This window comes from Cynocephalus volans, chromosome 12 (assembly GCF_027409185.1).
Source record: "Cynocephalus volans isolate mCynVol1 chromosome 12, mCynVol1.pri, whole genome shotgun sequence".
Classification (NCBI taxonomy): domain Eukaryota; kingdom Metazoa; phylum Chordata; class Mammalia; order Dermoptera; family Cynocephalidae; genus Cynocephalus; species Cynocephalus volans.
The window spans coordinates 18,236,565-18,257,718 of NC_084471.1; the positions used below are offsets into that span (position 1 = coordinate 18,236,565).

Sequence of the window (21,154 nt, forward strand, 5' to 3'; positions counted from 1 at the left end):
GTTTTCTGCCACTATTTTGTTGAATATGTTTTCAATGCAATCTTTTTTTTCCTCCCCTTGTGGAATATCCATGACTCAGATATTTGAGCGCTTAAGGTTGTCTGATATCTCTCTTAGATTTTCCTCAATGTTTTTAATTTTTTCTTTTTTTGTCTGCCTGTGTTACTTCAAACATCCCATCTTCAAGGTCAGAAGTTCTCTCTTCTGCTTCTTCAAGCCTTCTGGTTAAACTCTCTGTTGTGTTTTTAATTTGGTTGAATGAATTCTTCAGCTTGGCAAGCTCTGCTACATTCTTTTTCAGGGCATTGATTTCTTTGTACATTTCTTCTTTCAGGTCCTATATACTTTTCCTCATTTCATCGTGTTGTCTAGCTAAGTTTTCTTGTATCTCATTCAGTTTCCTTAGAATTATCACTTGAAATTCCTTGTCAGACATTTCAAGGGCTTCTTGTTCTATAGCATCTAGAGTTTGAGAGTTATTATCCTTTGGTGGTGTACTTACTTGGTTTTTCATATTTCTGGTATCTTTCCTTTGGTGTTTTGTCATTGTGGCAAGGGATTTCACTGTCCACTGGTTCGACACTATTGTCTGGCTAGGATCCTGCCGGGACTGCCAATTTGGCACGGTGCCTGTGGGCAGAAAGTTTGGGCCTCTCTGGTCGGTGCCCACTCGCCCAGGCTGGGGATGGGATCTGGTGGCGGTGACACATACCTGCTCAGTCGTGCTGGTGCCTCAGGGCGTGTGGTTGCTGCAGGTCTCGGGCCTCTCCGGGGGTCACCTCTCTGGTCGGCACACACTCACCCGGACTGTGGATGGCGATGAGGCCTACTTGCTCAGTCTGTTGGCACCTCAGGGCATGTGGTCACCACGGGTCTCAGGACTCTCTGGGGGGCACCTCTCTGGTCGGCGCACACTCCTGGACTACATTTTCTACATGTGGCATCTCAGGCCCTGCACCAGCAATACCTCCTGCAGCAGCAGCTCCTGGAAGCCCAGCACCACAGACTGGTCTCACACTCCCTAAATGCACATGCTTTGAGGAAGAGATATATCTGGGTTTTCCAGGCTCTACCACTTACTAACAGTCACCTAGTGCAAGTAACTTAACCTCAATTTTCTCACTTGTAAATAGGGGGTGATAACAGTACCAGTTTCATAGGGCTATTATGTGGCTTGAAAGAACTAATAAATGTAAAGAGTTTGGCACATAGTATGGACATGGCATGTAATAAGTGCTCAAACATGGGCTGGTTAACTCAGTTGGTTAGAGCATGGTGCTGATAAGACCAAGGTTCTGGGCTCAGTCCCTGTACCAACCAGCCACCAAATAATAAATAAGTTGTCAAACAAAATGTTAGCTAGCACTGACTACTACTAGTAATAGGCCCATTCCAAAGTTAAAACAGCTCCAGCTGTTAGGAAGGTCAAAACTGGATGTCTGCTGCTTCCCTCCCATGGGTCCTAGTCTGCTCTACAGAGCTTAACTAAAGTCTTGGAATCTTTGTCAACAGGGAGGGTGGTGCCACAGCCCACCTGAGTCTCCTTGTCATCAAGCAAAACATGCTCAGCTTCGTCGACTATTCCTCATGTGGTCACCCATGACCTATACATACACTCTCCCCTGGATGCGCTCCAGCCTGCAGGAGCCCCTTTAAAAGTTTTGCTTTATTTACATAGGCTATTATGTTGACGATTTTGACAGAAAAGCTCAGTGCTTGGGTCGAGGGGGAGGGCAGAGGGAGAAGGAAATGGATCACCTAAGTCAGCCTTCAATTGTGGTTAATTAAATCAGAGGCTGGTGTCAAGGGTATGCCGATGAGCAGTGAGTCAGCTTCTTGCTGGCCATGCAACATCTGTAAAATGAAGAGGATAACAGTACCTACCTCACTGGGTAATTGGTAATCATAAGGATTCAATGAGGCACTGAATACCTCTATACCCATTTTTCCCTGAGTCCCCTCCAGTCTGGTTTTAATGCCCATGAGTCCACTGAAACTTGCTCCCATCAAGGTTACCAACAATCTTCATGCAGTCAAATCCAAAAGTCAAGTCTTGACCTTCATCTTTCTTGACCACTTAGCAGCACTTGTCCCATCCAATCACGCCTTCCTCCAAACACTTTCTTCACGTATCTTACAGGACGCCATCCTCTCCTGACTTTCATACTACCTCTCTGGCTACCCCTTCACAGTCTCTCTATTGCTAGATCCTCCTCCTCATCTCAACCTCTAAATGCTGGAGTGTCCTAAGTCAGTATTTTTTGGTATCTACACTCACTCTGAAGGTAGTTTCACTCAGTGTAATACAGTGGATAAGAGCATGGACTGTGGAGCCAGACTGCCTGGGTGAGTCCCAGCTCTTTACCTTACAAGCTGTATTATGGAGGCAAGAGATTTAACCTCTCTGTGCCTCAGTTTTTTTCTCATCCATAAAATAGAGGGTATCTTCCTACAATTATAAAGATTAAATTAGTTAATATGGATAAAGTGCTTAAAATGTAATGAGCACTTTATAAGTGTTAACTGCTATCCAGTTCCATGAATTTATTTACCATAAATATACTGATGATTCCCAAATGTATATCCATAGTTCCCATTATTTTCCTGAACTCTAGTCTCATATCTAAACAACTTACCTGACATCTCCATGTTGATGTCAACCAAAACCTCAAAATTCAAATATCCAAAACCGAACTGTTGGTTCCATATCATCTCCCAACCTTTTCTCCCCTTGTCTCCCCCACCCCACTAAAATGCATCACCATTCACCCAGTTCACACCAAAAATCTTACAGTCATCCTCAACTCCTCTCTTTTTTCCCTCATCCAACTTTCAGCAAATCTTGTTGCTCCACTTCCAAAATACATCCAGAATGTGACCTCTTCTCACTACTTCCACCACTACCATCTGGAACATGCCACCATTTCTTGCCTGTAATACCACTTAATTCGTATCTCAGCTTCCCTCTTTGCTCCTGTACAATCTATTCTCTACCCAGGAACCAGACTACTCTTCAAAAACAAAAATCAGACATTGCTTCCCTGCTCAAAACGGTCCAATGACATCCCACTGCACTTGGAATGAAATCTAAACTCCTCCCATTTACTAACAAGATTCTATGTGACCTGCCTTTGTCTACCTCTCAGCCTCGTCTCCTACCACTCTCCCCTTACCTACTCTGCTCCAGCTGCAATGTCTGCCTTGTGTTTGCTTGTTTCACAAGCAAGTTTCTACTTCAGGGTCCTTGTGCTTGCAGCTCCCTCTGTCTAGAATGTTCTTTCCCCCAGATCTTCACATGCCCTTTCCTCATTTCTTTGCAAACCTGCTCAATGTTACTAATTAGAAGGCCTTCCCAGTCTATCCCATCTAGAAAACACCCCCCCCCCGTCCTCACTCCTGCCCCATTATTGTCGGTCCCTTTATCCTATTTTTCTTCATGGCACTTAACAGTACATCAACAATATATGTTTGTTTATTTATCATGCCTCCTAGAATGTCAGCTCCTTGGGGACTGCAACTTTATTGTTTTGTTCACTGCAGAATCCACAGCACCTAAGCAGTGTCTGGAACACAACAAGTACTCAAAGAATATTTCGTGAATGAATGAAGAAATAAATAGTACTTAGCCCAGTTCCTGGGACGGCGGAAACAGCTATAAGTTTGAGATGTCAATTTTAGAAGGTAAAAAATAAATGTTTAACAGAAAGGCCAAAATGTTTTAGTGACACTACATAAGATGTCAAGAAGTAAAGTATCATATTTTCACCCAATTGCAATATAAATACACACTATATCATACTTACTTGGAGTTTCTTCTAAAATTTCCTGGAACTTAGTTCTCTCATATTCCACCAACTGGCGTTGAAGGTGTGGTCTAAGACTCCTAATTGTAAAATTGGCCATGTCCATTTTCATGAGGTCCAGGACATGAAATATTTGTCTAAAAATTTTAGAATTGGAATAGTTAGAAAAGTTATTAAGAACTTAAGTTTAAATTATTAACTATAATATAGTTATATAATTATAATTATATAAATTTATAGTTATATAAATATAATCTGTTACAGGGTAGAAAAGATAAACATTCCCAAAATGATTTTGCAATTCCAGTCACCATTTGGTAAGGTCACTTTTCATAGAAGGTCATACATGTGTATTCAAAATGTGATCTTCCACAGATCTCAAGAGTATTTACTTTAGCAGACATAATACCTCCAGCTGATCCATTACGTCCTGTCATAAACTGATAGAAAGACACTAAGAAGCATAAAAAATTAGTCTTACAGATGATGTTTATATTAAAAAATCAAGAATGAAGCTTCATTTGAAAGCCCCTGAAATTTTAAGGGGTCTAAACATAGTGTATTCCTAAGGGAATAAGAAAGAAAGAAAATAAATAAATAAATAAATGAAAGAAAGAAAGGACAGGACAGTAAAGCACCAAGGAAAAATACTTTCTTTTAAAGTTGGGTAGCCCTGTACTCAAATCCAGCTTTGCAACTGACCAGATTTGTGGCCATGTGCAAGTTACTCACTGTCCTGAGCCTCAGTTTCCTCATCTGTAAAAGAAGAGGACAACATTAATCTTGGAGGGATGTTGTGAACAGACAATGAGATAATGAATGTAACGTGAAGGGGGCAGTGACACCCAGTAGGCACTCAATAAATGACTAAGATGAACACCAGAGACTTGATGTCATATAGGTAATAAGATAATTGGAACCAAGGATCCCATAATTGAAGAACCACAATCTGCCGGAGCTGAGCACAACAGTAAGTATACATAAAGCCCACTTTACAGACAAGGAAAGTGCCACATTGAGAGGCTATGAACTTGCCCAAGGTCACAAAGTAAGTTACCCACTACAAGCAGACCAGTTTCCTTCTCCTACCTTTCCAAAACTATTACATAAAACTCAATTCTCAATGTGGCCAAACACAGAAAAAGAGAAAAGTTTCCCTCAATGGCAAAAACTGTTGTAGGCTCTTCCTTCCTCTGGGATCACAAGGAAGTTACTGTCTACACAGCCAGATGAGATTCTCATGATTTAAAATAAAGCACACCTCACTTCCGCAGGGAAGCTGCAGCAGAGATGCCTAGCTGACTGCCAAAGGCCCATGCTCCCTCTCCACAGTGCAGATTTGTGGCTGCAAAATGTGTGTACAGATAGCAACTACTTTTCCCAGCCCTCTTCAATTAAGGTGGGACTATGTGGTTAGTCATGGTCCAGGGAATGTGTCATTTCTGGGTTGAGATGGTTTCACATTGGGTACGCCTTCCCCATGGTCTCTTTCCCATTCCCCAGCTGAAAGGAGAGGACTTTATCTAAGACCTGGGCGAGGGTAGAGCCAAGGACAGAAGAAACTTGGGTCCCTGAAAGATATGTAGAAGGCTGCCTACCAAGAACCTCTGAATTGGACTGTGGCATGAGTGAGAAGCAAACTTTGATTGGTTAGATCACTGACAATTCAGGGTTTATGTGTTCTAAAAGCTAGTGACCCTAACTAATAAAGAAGCCTTCCTAAATCCTTGAATACATTAGGTCCTCCTGCTCTATTAGATCTACTTCCCCTTCTGCAGCACTTACAACAATTGTAATCAATAGTTCAAGGTCTGTCTCCCCATTTGTGTATAAAATCCCTGTGGTCAGGGATTATATCTGTCTTTTTCATCACTGCATTCCCAGGACCCACCACATACCAACTAACAACCTTGTTGGATCATTTTACCTGAAAACTCAATGCACACCATAAATGATTGACTTGCTCCCTGCTTATTTGGTTTTCCTCCAGGGTCAAAAATTCTTTTCAGAGACCAGTTATCTGTGTTTCCAAATGTCCACACTTCCCTATTGAATGAACTCGAAGATACTTTAAGAAAATGCAAGCAGCAAAAATGCTAACCTCAGCACCTCCACGATGTTGCCAGTAGCCTTTAACTCTCTGATATCATTATCTCGCACAGGAGCACATAGCTTTCCCATAGTACTGATGACATAGTTGGCCAGGCCTTGGATGTCAACAGCACTGTGCTCAGCCTGCTGCCTAATGAGGTCTGTGTCCAAAATTTCACAGATCTGGTTGTGAAGCCGGTTGCCACCAGGAGTCAGAAAAGAGAGAAGAGTCTACACAGGGAAAGAAAGAAAAATGAACAGCATTATTACATGAATAAAGGTTGTCACTTTGTCACTTCAGTATTTAGATGACCAAGCTCCCTGTTCATATTTTAGTGCCCTGGATGTTACAGATATTGACACTGACTGGGTGGAACATCAGAGGAGCACTCCAGTGTCTAAAAAGAGTTCTATCTTCTGAATTAAATTGTTCCCACCATGGGAAATTGCTGATCCTGTCAGAATAAAAACAACTAGCGAGGAAGCAATATTACTGAAAGCACTTCAAGAGGTCTACAGATAAATAGTGCAGAGAAGAAAGAACAAGTTACAGATTATGGCTCCAAAAGAACTCTTTCAAAAAAGGGTAGATGAAAACACCTCATGGGGTCTATTAAGTGTAATATATTTTACACATAAAATATTATATATCATATGAGCAACCTATTCATTGAGTATTTAGTACATAATGGAAACTGGGCCTATCCATACAGCACATGGTTAAGAGTACAGGTTCTGAGACCGAGTGGCTCAGTTCAAATCCCTCTCCACCCCTCAAAGCTGTGTGGCTCTGCAGGAGTCAAGGAACTTGTTTTCTTTAAAATAAGAGTAACAGCTAGCCAGCTATAACAACAACAACAACAAAAAAAAGAATAACAGCAGTTACTATGTCATAGCATTATGGTAAGGATAAATGAATAATCTAGTGATTGGCACAGAGCAAGTGCCTTGTAAATATTATCTACAATTACAACTGTCATCTCATTTAATTCTTATAACCACCCTATAATTATTCAGGAAACAGAGACTTACAGAGAGACAGCCCATTGATAAACCAGGTCTAACTCTGAAGTCCATGCTCTTAGCCAATACTCTCTGCTGTAAGCTGAGCTCTGTCCACTGCCCTATCTTCCCACCTTCCATCCCACTCCAGGAGGTTCAGGGGAAGATCTCACCAGTGATTGAACTTTATCAGTTTTTCAAAGAGTGGCCAATACTAAGGGATATGAAACAGTCTTTGGGGGAAAAAACTGCCAATAATTGCTATAGTCTCAATGTCTGTGTCCCCCCCAAATTCATGTGTTGAAACCCAATCCCCAATGGGATAGTATTAGGAGGTGGAACCTATGGGAGGTGATTAGATCATGAAGGTGGAGCCCTCGTGAATGGGATTAGTGTCCTTACAAAAGAGACCCTAGAGAGTTCCCTTGCTCCTTCCACCATGTGAGGACACTGCGAGAAGGTGTCATGTAGGAACCAGGAAGCAGGCCCTCACCAGACCCCGAATCTGCTGGTGCCTTGATCTTGGACTTTACAGCTTCCAGAACTATGAGAAATAGTTTCTATTTTTTATAAGCCACCCAGTTTATGGTATTCTGTTATAGTAGCATGAATGGACTAAGACATTAATTAATATAAATGATATCAACTTGCCTCTCTGATTTCTTCAAACAGTTTGATGGCATGATCATACTCAGGAGGCTCAGCATTTAGTTCTGATTCCAAGACATCCCAGAAGGCCTGGTGAACAATGTGCTTCACTCGACCTGCCAAGCTATAGCAATGAGATGGACTGTTTTTTAAAATAAGCACTATTTTTCTTGATTATAAAAGAAATATGTTCATTGTATAAATCTTAGAAAATGCAGAAAAACAGAGCATAAAAATTTCCTTTAATCCCAGTATTAATCTTTTGACGTATTTCCCTTGTTTGATGCATTATTTCAACAGTTAAAAGTACCCAGTATGTACAGTATTATATACTTTTTTTCACTTAATATTCTGTCCTAGGTGTTTCCCCTAAAGTTTTAAAATGCTTCCTTACTATATAGCTTTCAATAACTTCATAGAATTTTGTCTTACAGAGATACCATAATTTACCTTGCTACTCTTCTACACAGATCTTTAGACTTGTTCTAGATTTTTGGAATGAGACAGTAAAGTTGCTCTTTCTCAACAGCTGAAGTTCATGGCATGGGACAGAACAGATTGGCCCCAAGGAGACATGCATTTGAATGCCTGCCAACTTCAGCTTAGATGTCCCATTTAAAGTTAGCCAGACTGAACTGCCAAAATAGGAACCTTCCTAGGAAGAGCTCACAATAGAATAGGTGGCCGCCTTGCTTCATCACTTATGTCAATGCCCTAAAATAGGTGCACATTAAAATATACATCCCTATTGAACTCCCACACCATTTTGCAACAGCTTTTAGAAAACCACATATTTCCCTGCACTGTAATTATTGATGAGTCTCCTTCCCCACAGGGCTATACTGAGCTATACAGGCAGAGGCTGTAATTCCTTCATCTAGGTACCTGCCATTGTGCCTAGCACAGTGCCTGGCACATAGTGAGTGTCCAATGAATGCATGGTAAATAAAGTAATAATTTGATAGTAAAGCATATCTCCTAATTTTTTAAAGTACAAATAGGCAAGTATATAATAATGCCATGAGAGATGGAAATTAATTTTCTGAAGAGTTAAAATTGTTTCTGTAATTGCAATTATTATATTCTACTCAGCAACATTAAATATTAAAACTTATTCTAGTTGCCTGAGGGGAATTATTCAACATTAATGCCATTTGTAATGTTTGAGACTCTCTGGGGCAACTCCAGAACAATGAGAAAGGGACAAACTTGGGACAAAAAAATCATTGGGACAAACTTGCACTCGACTGTATAAGCCACACATACTTGCTTGAATGGACCAACAAGGAATGAGCTAAAACAATTTTATAGCTCCCTAAGGGGCATTAGAATTTAAATTTAAGTTTTCCTAAAGGATGCAAGGTACTTTTTAGCTCTTCAATTTTACGATCAACTGACTCATTTGTAAGTATTCCTATTGGGTGTCAGAAACCTGACTAGTTTTATCAAAATTTTTCCCCAAAGATATTTGATAAAATATCAGAGTGAGCCATATTTTTAAAAGGGAAAACTTGGTCACTGTGGAGCATCATCTCAAAATGAGCAGCTAATAATATGCTATTTCATTTTTAAATAGAGATAATGCATCCTAACTTTGCATTTTGTTTCCCTTGCTCACAGTTTCTAGTCATGGCAGAAAATGAAGGAAAGAAAGACTAACATTTTCCATAGTATAAAAGTACTAATGTGGGGCCGAGCCCGTGGCGCACTTGGGAGAGTGCGGTGCTGGGAGCGCAGCGACGCTCCAGCCGCGGGTTCGGATCCTATATAGGAATGGCCGGTGCACTCACTGGCTGAGTACCGGTCACGAAAAAGGCAAAAAAAAAAAAAAAAAAGTACTCATGTGCAAGGCACAAAATGCAGAGTTAGGGTCTCTCCTAGATCAGGAAAGAAAGGCTGAAGCATAGCAAGCGGGAGGGAAAGTACTTAAGAGATGGGGTCAGAGAAGTAGGGCCTTCCAGGCTACAATAAAGAGTCTGGATTTTATTCTGTGTGTCATAGAAAACCACCAAAGGGTTTTAAGCAAAGAAATGATCTAATATGATTTATCCTTTATAAAGATCATTTTGGGTACTGTGAAGATACAGAGGATGGCCTGTGGAAAGCTAAGAATGGACACAGGACAACCAGTTAGGACTGAAAGAGTCCAGGTCAGAGACGATGGTGGTCTAGCCTAGGAGTGTAGCAGTAGAGTTGATATAAAGGATCATGACAAAACGCAGTTACCAAAGAAAACCAAACAGACACGCCTACTTTAGATAGTAATCTTAAAAAATATTATTATATTAACAATATCCCCAGGAGGACCTACGATCCACATTTTAAAAAAGGAAAATGATTATGCTTTATCTTCCTGCTTTAAAACAAACAAAAAAGTTCTAAATGGGATCAAATATTATAAGTTGTCTTAATTGATAGAATGCCTCAGGATTTATACTTGGCACTGTGAGGCTGAAAATTCAATCCATGAGCCAACTTTGCCTCCGAAGGTGATTTATCTATAATAATGGCCTCAAGTCTTTTCTCCTCTTCGTTCCAGGGAAGTTGTGAGCCACTGATGCCAGAGAGGCTGAAGTAGAACATAGGGGTGTGGCTCTAACTAGAGGTCCTGGGAGGTGCGCTTAACCAGGAAGTGCCCCTTGCAGCTATGATTCCTCCCTCTGGATGTTTCTGGATTACCTATTCTTAGCACTTTGGCAGTTCAGCTTCATTTATTTATCCTTTACAACCCAAATATCAGTTTTTAATGAATCAGTTGCAAATATTTCTTGAGCATGTAGTATATATTAAGCATTACGCTATGCAATAAGGATAGAGACGTAAATAACACATAGTTTCTCCACTAATGGTGCTTTTGGTCAAGTGGGGAGGATAGACACTAAACATAAAACTATAAGACCTCTTACCAAAGGGGAGACAGTAGGGGCCACAGGAGTCTTTAGTAAGGGAATTAATTGTACTGTAGTGAGTCCAGGCATGTCAGGAAAAGCTTCCCTCAGGAAGTGACATATAAGCTGAGTTCTAAAGATTATGGGTAAAATGTACATTAGAGGAATTTTTTAAAAATGAATATGTTTGTTAGAGAACTAAAGAATATTACTCTCTGTGGATATTAGACAAGGACTTCCAGGAATCAATGCAAATACATGTGTATACCATACACACATGCACACACACACAGAGAATCTTCAGCATGGTTTACATACAACAAATGCCTCCAGGTTACCTGTTCTCTGGGACAGCATCTTGTTTCAATTGGAAGTTCTCATTTACAGCAATTTCATGAGCAAGAGTCATGTTTGATAAGTTCCTTGCTGTAGCCATCACTTCATCAAATGTTACAACCCTGGGAGGGCTTGTTGCTGGAAGAAAACCAAAGCCAGTTAATGTTGTAGAAGAGAAGTTGTCATCCAATGAAGCCTCCTGATGCAGAGAAGGTTTAATTTATTCCAGTGTTGAGTATATTTCAGGGTTTTACAAGTCAGGAGAATATACATGTATAACAAAATAGGGCGATTCCCCCGCTATTTTAATAGACTTCAAAAATTTAAGAACTCCTTTGACAGCTTCAGTTACTGTATTTGATAATAAATTCTCAAATGTTTCAGAGACAATCTTATTAATATAGGCCTACTATAAGTTGCTTTATTTTTTTTTTAAATGACTGGTAAGGGGATTTTAACCCTTGACTTGGTGTTGTCAGCACCAGCTCTCCCAAGTGAGCTAACTGGCCATCCCTACATAGGGATCCAAACCCTTGGTCTTGGTGTTATCAGCACCACACTCTCCCAGGTGAGCCACGGGCTGGTCCTTATCAAATACTTTTTAAAATTAAGTCACCTCATTTTTTAGTGTCTATTGATACCTGCATTTATTACATGTATTATACAGGAAATTGATGACTATCTCTTATTCTATAATTCAGAATTCTCACTAATTTAAGTAGACTCAATATGAAATAACTAATTTTTAAAACCATAATTTCTAAAAGTTTATGCAGTATAATATAATGCTTAGGTTCGATTCTAAGTTTTGTCAGCTGGTCGTTATTATTTGACTTCACTATAGCCTACTTCCTCACAGGGCTGGCCTGAGGTGATTAAGTGAGATAATTTAAGTACAGAAAATCACAGTAAGAACTCAATAAATGTATATAACTCAAGAAAATTAAATAAATCTGAGAAGCTGGATAGTCTACTTCTCAATAGGAAGGAATAAATAAAGAATATGAATTATTCCTAAAGATTATATTAAGAAATTATTCCAATAAATCATGTCTTTAAAAAAAATCACTGTTGGAAATCTTAGCTTCTGTTAATTAAAAATCATGACCTCAAACATCAGCACTGACAGGCAATACTCTGCTACCTAATTTTTTAAAAGAAAAAGAGGGCAGGGGAGGGGTAGGAAAAGAAGGAGGCAGGGATGGGGAGAAGAAAGAAAGATGATAAACAGAACTAGCTAAGCCTTCCTTAGGAAGCCTAGGTACAGTGTTGTCAGATGCAGCAACCCCATATATGTAGCACAAACAGTGAGAAAAGTGACAGAGACCTGGGGCGGCTGCTGTTAATTTTTTTGCCAACTCTGCCTCAAGAGTCTCCTTAAAAATTTCTATACTCTTTGGTCCAATAATCCAGTGATACTTAAAAGAATTTTCAGAAAGGGTTTATGCAAAGGGCCGGCCCCATGGCGCACTCGTGAGAGTGCGGTTCTTGGGAGAGCGCTCCCGCCTCGGGTTTGGATCCTATATAGGAATGGCCAGTGTGCTCACTGGCTGAGCACGGTGCGGGCCACACCAAGCCAAGGGTTGCGATCCCCTTACCGGTCACAAAAAGACAAAAAAAAAAAAAAAAAAAAAAAAAAAAAAGGGTTTATGCAAGATGTTCACAAAGGACTATTTATAACAACAAAATAAAAAAAAAAAAAGAAAGAAAGAAAAAAGAAAACTAAATGTCCAATGATAAATTAATGGTTAAGTATATGTATGGTATATTCACTTGGTGAAGGAGTAGTAGTCCTAAAAACAATGTTTTAAAAATATATAATCATGAGCAAATGTTTTAGTTATAATGCTAAGTGAAAAGCGTTCACACATATATACACACATATGTCTATGTGAAGAATAAAGATGTGGCAAAGCACTGCCAACTCTCATCTTTGGGTAATGTTATAGGCAATGTTTTCTTTTCTCTAACTTACGTATTTTCCAAGTTCTTAAAAAATAAGAACATAAACATTTAAAATAAATACAAACTTTTTAAAGTGGGCATCTGATCATAGTAAACATTAGTTGCTTTTTCCTGTATTTGCTTTGTCAGTTTAAGGTATTATACATCTTAAACAAAATGCCAATTAAAAAACTAACAATAACAACTAAAAAAACCACGCCTGTCTTACACATCTTCAGTTTCCACACACAAAAAAGGAAAAAGATGTCTCCCTTTGCTGTGGCCACTCTTAACTCATTCTCACACCCTAATATAGTAATTCTCGTGGGCACCTTTCTGGGGTGATTTGCACAAAACAGTTTTTGAAATCAGCAGGAAACTCATTAGATTATTTCACTTCCTGCCTGACCCCTCAACCAGGGCAAGTTTCCTTCAATGTAAAGTAGAAAGAATCAGAAAAGACCAATCTGAATTTATCTTTGATGGGGTCTAAGAAGTAACTGCAAGAAGGAGTGGCTTTCTGCCTTTTGAGAGAAAAGACAGATGAGGTTAGGGACCTGATTTATGGTCCAACCAAACCCTATCAGAGACAGGGATCAAAATAAAAATCAGTAGGTTGTAAACTTTAGTGGCTATTTATTTCTGACAACGTGCACAAAATAGCTGCAGTGCCTCTACAGTACTATGCCCCTCTAGAAAGGAAGGGAAGTTTGTTTTGCTCTCACTCATTTCTGAGTTTTCAGATCCAGCACACGTCTAGAAGCACCCCCACCAGCCCCAGCCCTTGCTCCCATGTTGGCTCACAAGCAGGAGAGCTGGATTTGCTGGAGGAGTCGCTTGTAAAGCTCTGCCTGGAACACTCATAGTCACTGAGCGAGGCCATGCTTTCAGAAAACCGCGAAGAGTCTGAATCACTTGGCTGGTCCTCACCCACACACTGCTTCTCACCATTGAAGGGCATTTTGTTTCACTTGAGTGTAGATAAAGAGATGGTACCTGCACAGACAGACAGACCCTGTGTCAACATTCTGTGGTACTTCCACTGACAGTGCCTATGCTTCTTCCAGTGTAGACAACCGTGACCATAAGTGTCACAGCACTGGAAAGGCTCCCAGACTACCTCATCCTTCCCCTGGCCAGACTATCACTAGGCCATCAAGATTGCCTGTCAGAAAAGGGATTCCATAGCCACAGATGTGAGCTTATTCAGGACATAACCAGTGCGAATATGAAACAGCTCTAAGCTATGACAGATCCTTAAAATATGCAGAACACATTCTCCTCCTGGGCTGCTAAAACATGGGAAGGTAAGAGTGTAGGCCTCTGGGGTCAGCCTGCTCATTCTGTCTTTTGCAACGTGATCTTGGGGAGGTCACTTAACAACCTACCCCATCAGTGAAACTGTACTGAAAGACTGACCTCATAGGGTTGCTTGAAGATTGAATAGGATTAATCTTATAGTATGTGGCACAGCATTCAAATGTTAGCTGTTATTGTTCCTATTACTTTGTGTTAAATAAAATATTTTAGAAATCGGCCTCCTTATGGTCTCTGTGAGTCTCTCGGGGAAAGAGGAAGACTGATTGAAATCTCTGCCTGGCAAGTCTTTAGCTTCTTCTCCTTTTTCACATGCACTGCCATGATATGAAGAGTAAGATCTCATATCTGGTTTGCAACTGACAATTTACAAAGTACCCACAACAACCCTATGAGCACACAATCACATAATATCCTGATTCACAGGTGGGGGGAAGAGATTCAGAGGGACATGGGACTTACTATGCCATAAAACCAGTCCCTTGACTTTACATCCAGTGCTGTTTCTGGGACATCAGACAGTATCCCAGGGAAGGGCAATCAAGCCTGGGCACAACCCAGAAAGGAGATCACGGGCACAAAGGATGCCCAGGCCTGGGCTCAGGAGCACCAGCCAGGCCTGTGAGAGAGCTGGCCCTATGAGTGTGGTGTCAGCTGACACTGAAGGGAAACCTGGGCCCAAGGAGAAAGACACCTCTAATCCTGGATGGACAATAATGACAGGAAGAGTTCACTGAGTCCCCTTAAACCTGAACCAGCCCAGTGATGAGGAATGCCATACTTTTAAAGCTGCCAAAATGTGAAACCTCAACTATATACAGTGTGCCTGGAAATGCCTGTACAGTTTTCTTCAGTGATTCCGTTAATATTAGTTGAGTACCTACTGTGCACCAAGCACTGGGAAAAGTAACAGTGAATAAAATAGACAGGGCCCTACTCTCATGGTTCTCAAGTCCAGTTACCTAAAACAGTGTGTGCCAGATAACAAAAGGGAAAACAAGGTATCGCTGAGAAAGCACAAGAACATAGAGGTAGGTTCGGGACTAAGGGGAGGATCTAGCCTTTGCTGAGAGAAACAGAGCCATTTTTTATTCTTTGGGTGGTAACAAGAACAAGGATGAGCCTAAGAGGGATTTAGTAAGTGTCAAAGGCCAAGGGCACTTATACCTGCCTCACCTGAACAACTTACCTCAGTCCCACCACTCACAGAAATGCACCCCTGCCCAGCCCACCACTTTGGCAAACAGAAAACCACTAACATGGAGCCTGCCTCTGCAGACTAAAGGGCAGACATACTCCCCTTATCCTGGAATCCTAAAGCCAACCACAATGACTACAGCTATAAAATAGCCCTGAACCCTTGCATCTAGTGGTGACCCCATGAAAACTAGATTCTACTTGAGCTTTCATTTCAATCTGCTCAGGGGAAGGGGAGAAAGGACATAGAAAAGGAGCTGCTCTAACCCTTTCACTGCCTCCAAATCCCAAATCCTAAATGGAATGCTCACCGTTCCCTAGGGGAAGATAGAGCTCACTTGCTTTCTCTGCCAACATTTTACATCCTATTGATGACACTTCTGGAAAACGCTAACCTGTCCAGGAAGTCTTCCCTCTCCCTTCTGGCCAGAGTTAATGGCTCTCCTCTACACATCTTGCAACACATCTCCTGCATCTCCACAAGAGCGCTTAGTCCCTTGTACAGCTATTTTCTACCCAGGGCTACTTACAAACCTCCTTAATAAGGCAGAGAGTGTGTCTACTGCCAGTGCCAAGTACATGACAGTATTCATTCTGTGTCAGCTAAATCAGAATCGTTGAATCCCATTTGGTACAGCTTCAACCAGAACATTGGCAAACTGTTATCTCTACAGGTTTACAGGCCTGGTATTACCAAAGTCCAAGCCCTAAAGAAGAGAATCTATACCCTAAGCCTACCTTATTAGATTTAAAACTCAAAATGCTCAGGTCCTTGTCACAATCTTATTTGAATATTTAAAGTTTGTTGCCATTTTATTATTTTTTTCAGTCATTCCCATGTAATGTAGCAACTGTGCTATGTATGCTCTGCTCTTAATTTTTCTCCACCACAGCTGCCTCAAATGAGCAGGGTCTCTGGCTGTTTTTTTCCAAGTAAAAGTGAATAAAAGCTTTCATCGACGGGAATTTATGAACTAGGTTAATAGGTATAGTTGTCCATTTCATTTTTCTACTCCAGCTGAATAGCACAGTTAGATTTCTTAATTGTGTTTAATAAGGAAGAAGTGCACAAATATTTAAGAAATAAAAAGCTCTGTATTAGGAGTTAGGAGTTCAGGGTTTGGGGCCTGAGTCCATCATCAATTAGCTATGTGACTTTATGCACATCACATCTATTCTCTTCACCTCATGTTTCTGAGAGAGTTGGGCCAATTATTAGGTTTCTTTCAGCTAGGAATTGCTAAGATGCTCCAAACCCAAAGTTCCATGAGGCATCACTAGAAGTTCTGGGAAATTAAATGTGCTTATGACAGGCATGTTTAATAATGTACAACTACACTTTCTGCCAACTGGAGGTAGAGTTCCTGGCATAGGGGATGCAACAGAAAATTTCAAAGCTTCAAAATGTTTAGAAATTCTTGTTTAGTTGGCAGAAGCCTCCACATTACAACCAGGCCTTACTCTATCCAAGCAGAAGCCTATCTTTAAAGCCAAAATGCTCATTATTACTCTAGTAAGAAATTGCTTGTTTCCTCATATAGGTATACTAATAATACCTAACTAAAAGGGTTGGTGTGATATTTCATTTGTTCAATATATATAGGATACTTGGAACAGTGTCTGACACAGAGTAAACAAGACACAGATGTTTGCTATTATTATTTGCTTTTATTTCTTTGTCAATATCTCAAGCATTAAAAACTCTAGAGGGAAAAACAGTTTTATCCCAGGATGATAAAAGCATGTTCTCCTACAGTTAAACAGGGCTGGTAATTAATTTAGGACAGAACTCTTGCATTTGTTTGAAATACAAAATCCAAAAGCAAATGGCCCACAGTGTAAATAGTCTTCTACAGGTTCCTTCACACCTCCTGTTACCTTTCTTGGTCTTGGGTTTCCATATGGGTCATCTGGGGGCAAAGCTACTTGACTCAAAAGGCATTGAGGGTAATTAGAGTGGTTTTAAAACTATTTTGGATTCTCTCTTAGAACACTGATAATTAAACCAGGCTATTTCTTTAAGAAAGGTAATACTTCTCATACCCACAAATTTAGATCTACATAACCTTCACCATTGCAACTCAAATAAATCAAACAATTTTTCAGGAACACCACATCTCATTCTAACTGGAGGGTTTACTCACTGGTCAAAGATAAAGTCAAAGGTAAAGACAGAAGATAACTCCAGGCAAAGCCTCCAACACTCAGTGGGTCACTATTCAAAGAAAATGAACTACTGTCATATTCACATTTTTGATTGTGTTGTTCCATCATTTCATAATAACAAATACAAAATTATGTCATTCCTTCTGAGGCCAATGACTGTAATGCAGCAGGTACTTAAATATTTATTGTTGAATACATGAATGGATGAATGAATGACAGTCAAACTTGTTCCAGTATCCTAGAGAATAAAACAGGAAATAAGCCAGAGCCCTCCAGAAGAGGCAAAGTAAACCATCCATTTTAAGAGTTCACCCCCAGGTGGTTTTCCCTTTTCTAAGAAGTCTCTTGGCTGTGGTTTATAATGCTCTGTTATCTGGCCTCTGCCCCCCTCATTCTGTCTACTTTGTTTTGTTTGTTTGATGACTGACTGGTAGAGGGATGGAACCCTGGACCTTGGGGTTATCAGCACCACGGTCTAACCAACTGAGCTAACTGGCTAGCCCTCTACCCACCTCATTCTGTACCACTCTCCTACTAACCCTTCTTAATACAGACACAACAGCCTCCTTTGGGTTCCTCAGACATGACAAACTTCCTACTTTGGGGCATTCACACCTGCTATTCTCTCCCCCTGGAATGTCCCTCTCCCTGATCTCTACATGGCTGGTTCCTTGTCATTCAGATTTAAAATTTCATGTTGAAACTTCAAGGTGACCCATTCCCTGATACCCCCCACTCACTGCATTTAAATTAGCCATTTAGAGCTTAGAACACTGCCTGGGATAGAGCAGAAGCTCAATAAATATCATTGCGTGAACAAATTAAACCACACTCCTATTCATAAGACTAGTTGAGTTTTCCTTTTCTGCCTCACTCACATTGCTCATATTCCCATTATGCAGCAACTTAAAGTAGTACTATAGTTGTCTGTATATCTGTCTCCTTACTAAATTTTAAGCTGCTGTGTGAAGAAACTATGTCTCCCCTCTCCAATTCCCAGTGCCTATCTCAACACATTTCCAAGGCACCAATAATTCAAACTAGCAAAGACTCAGTTCCAAGAGTTTAAAGAAACTTTTGCATTGTGTCTTTCCAGCCTCCTAATATTTACTGATAGCAAATAATAACAATTAGAGCTAACAGTCACCGAGTGCTTATTATGACCTCAATAATAAGCACTCAATAACTTTTATGAATGCTTTAAATATTTTATCTCCTTAAATCCTCATTATAATGTTGTTAGCTAAGGTATTATTGTTATCTCCATTTTATAATAAAAACCTCAGGTTCAGAGAGGTTGCATTACTTGCCCATGGGTTCCCAGCAGTATAGAAGCACAACTCAAATCTAGGCAGTGGATCTCAAAGTCCACACTCTCTACCCTTCTAGGACAGCTAAAGAAAATTTGGTATGCTGGTCATTCTTTCCACTTCCCCTCTGCCAAATCGATCTACCCATTACCCCATGCACACTTGCACATGTGGCAGCAAGCTGACCTTACCTTGAGATGGCTGCTCACGTGCTATATACCATGAAGGGCATCACCTAGAGAGACTGTCCAGAATAATTCTCTACCACCCCACTAGAGTGACTAAACATCCTCTGTCATGGAGCCATTCTTTATGCACTGCAAATTCCCTAGTTAAAGCCCAAATATTATCCAAGAGGTTAACTGCACACCTCTTGATTATTCTGAGAAATGGAACCCATACATTCGAGGTTAGGTCATAGAAAAGAGAAAGTTCAAAAAATATCTAATGAGCACCTCCTGCAAGACCAGATCGAGGTCAGGTGCAAGGCCAAGCATTCGCATATATGTAGTAAAGAGCAAGGGATCAAAAGACTAAGACTGATCTCTGGAGAAAAAAATTGCAAATGATATGGAAAATTTCCATCTTCTGCAAAATGCTGCTTTAAAACCAGTCCCAAGTAGTTGCACTAAAAAGTAATTCATCTGCAGCAAGGCAAAAACCATACAGCAGAGCGATAGGTGCCTGCATCTTTCAGCTGCACAATACTTGTCTTCACCAAATTAGAACCAACAATGAGCTAGATAAAAGTCAACAAGCCAGTCACTGTCTAGAAAGCAGATGTTCGTGGTACATATGGCATTACAGCACCAGGGAGAAGGGTTTCTAGGTATTTTCACACTTGAAAGCACTCTCCTCCCTCCCCTTTGTACCTGAGCTTCCCATCTGGGGCCCCCAACCCCTCTCAAAATGGCATTGAAGCTGCTTCCACACATGACTGGGTACGTTCAGCCCTGGGCCACTTCAAGTCAGGCACCTTCACTGGCTGCCAGGGTGATGTAGGAAATCCCTAGAGGCAAGGAGAAAGGGTGACAGGCAGAGAGCCTCCTCCAGTGGGAACCACTGAGATAACATCATTATCCGTTGGCAGGTGGAAAGAGCAAGCAAGGTCTCTGACTGGACTGGAGACCATAGGAGCTGAGGGGTCCACTGGGGACAAGGACAACTTGTCTAGTTTCTTCACGGTTAAGGTAGCAGGACAACCATCTAAGATAATATTTCCCAAACTTCAGTCATTTGAATACCTCTCCACGACTGTTTCCACGTCTTCATTCCCACCGACACTGTAATTTAGTTAGCACTTTATCTTGACTAGATTTTTGCTTTTAATACATTTATATTAAAAGAAAACTTTGTATGTGAAATCGCTCGGTGAATGGAACTCTTTTTCCTAATACTAAGGAGAACATATAACTATATTCATCCACGTGCCACCTCAAATCATCGCTGTTACCACCAGTGGTGCCGCCCAGAGTAGCAGCTTTGGGAAGCACAAGCTATCGCAGAGAGGACAAGGGTTCGAGCCCAGCCCTGATCGGCATTTCCCCGCCTCTTCCACCTAACCGAGGGTCACTTGGAGGAGTCGGCACACCACTCGCCCACGTCCTGCGGACGCCCCTCCCTCCAGGAGCACCACGCTTCCTGTCAAAACAAACCCTGGGGGGAGGGGACGGCGGAGGCACAGCGAATGCCAGGGAAACTGGCAATAGAGCTCAAACACACGCTGCGGGCCCTGTCTGTTCCTCATCCCGGCTCAGTCCCCCCTCCAGCCTGGCCGGGGGGCGCGGGGAAGGGGTTGTCCCTCCTGGGGCCCAGCGCGGCCGCTGGCACTCGCCCAGCAGGATGTAAACAGAGGCTCAGTTGCCACGACCCCGTCGCCCCCGACACCCGCCGCGGCCACTCGGCGCCCGCGCCCCGCTCCCACACGGGACTGCAGCCCGAGGTCAAACAAGAGGACGGCGGGGAGGGAGGGGAGCAAGAAGCTGGGCTTGATCGCCCCCGACTCCACTGTCCCGGGACGGAGTTCCGAGATGGGACTCTGGAGGTCCTTGGCTTCCCAGGGGAGAGGTGTCCCTCCGCCCACCCTGGCCCGTCCCCTCGGAGCCGGCGACCCCTCCCGCGGGATGGATACACACCCGGTCCGGCGCGGAGGCAGGAGGAGAAAGGCGAGTCACTCCAGGTCGGGGGTGTCTAGGTGTCACCTCACCGAGCACAGCACAACCTCCTGGAAAACTCACCAGGCCCCCAAACCCCCAGCCCCTCCGTCCCCCCACGCGGTATTTAAAGGGCTCTGAGGGACTCTAGGGAGGCAGCCACGGAGCGGCCATCACATAACCGGCGAGCGGGGTGGAGGGGGCGATGGCGAGGCGGAGCTGGGGGATCCAGAGCACTTCAGGCTCCGGTAGCCGACTTCTCACAGATTCGACCTACTAGGGAAACAGTTTTCCTCATG

At 41.8% G+C, this 21,154-nt stretch overlaps 1 protein-coding gene across 2 annotated transcripts in view; it reads right to left on the bottom strand.

Annotated features, from left to right (window-relative positions):
- The window catches only part of TCP11L2 (t-complex 11 like 2), a 49,690-nt gene extending 28,747 nt beyond the window's left edge, over positions 1-20,943 (bottom strand). Inside the window, exons 1-6 of one of the 2 annotated variants that reach the window (XM_063075231.1) lie at positions 20,838-20,943; positions 13,517-13,708; positions 10,771-10,906; positions 7,548-7,668; positions 5,905-6,125; positions 3,804-3,940 (exon numbers count right to left, since the gene is read on the bottom strand). In XM_063075231.1, the coding sequence (XP_062931301.1) occupies positions 3,804-3,940; positions 5,905-6,125; positions 7,548-7,668; positions 10,771-10,906; positions 13,517-13,673 (772 nt within the window). In that variant the 5' untranslated portion in view covers positions 13,674-13,708; positions 20,838-20,943. The remainder of the gene's footprint in view (positions 1-3,803; positions 3,941-5,904; positions 6,126-7,547; positions 7,669-10,770; positions 10,907-13,516; positions 13,709-20,837) is intronic. The other variant, XM_063075232.1, reaches the window with a different exon arrangement.
- Positions 20,944-21,154: the final 211 nt, after the last annotated feature.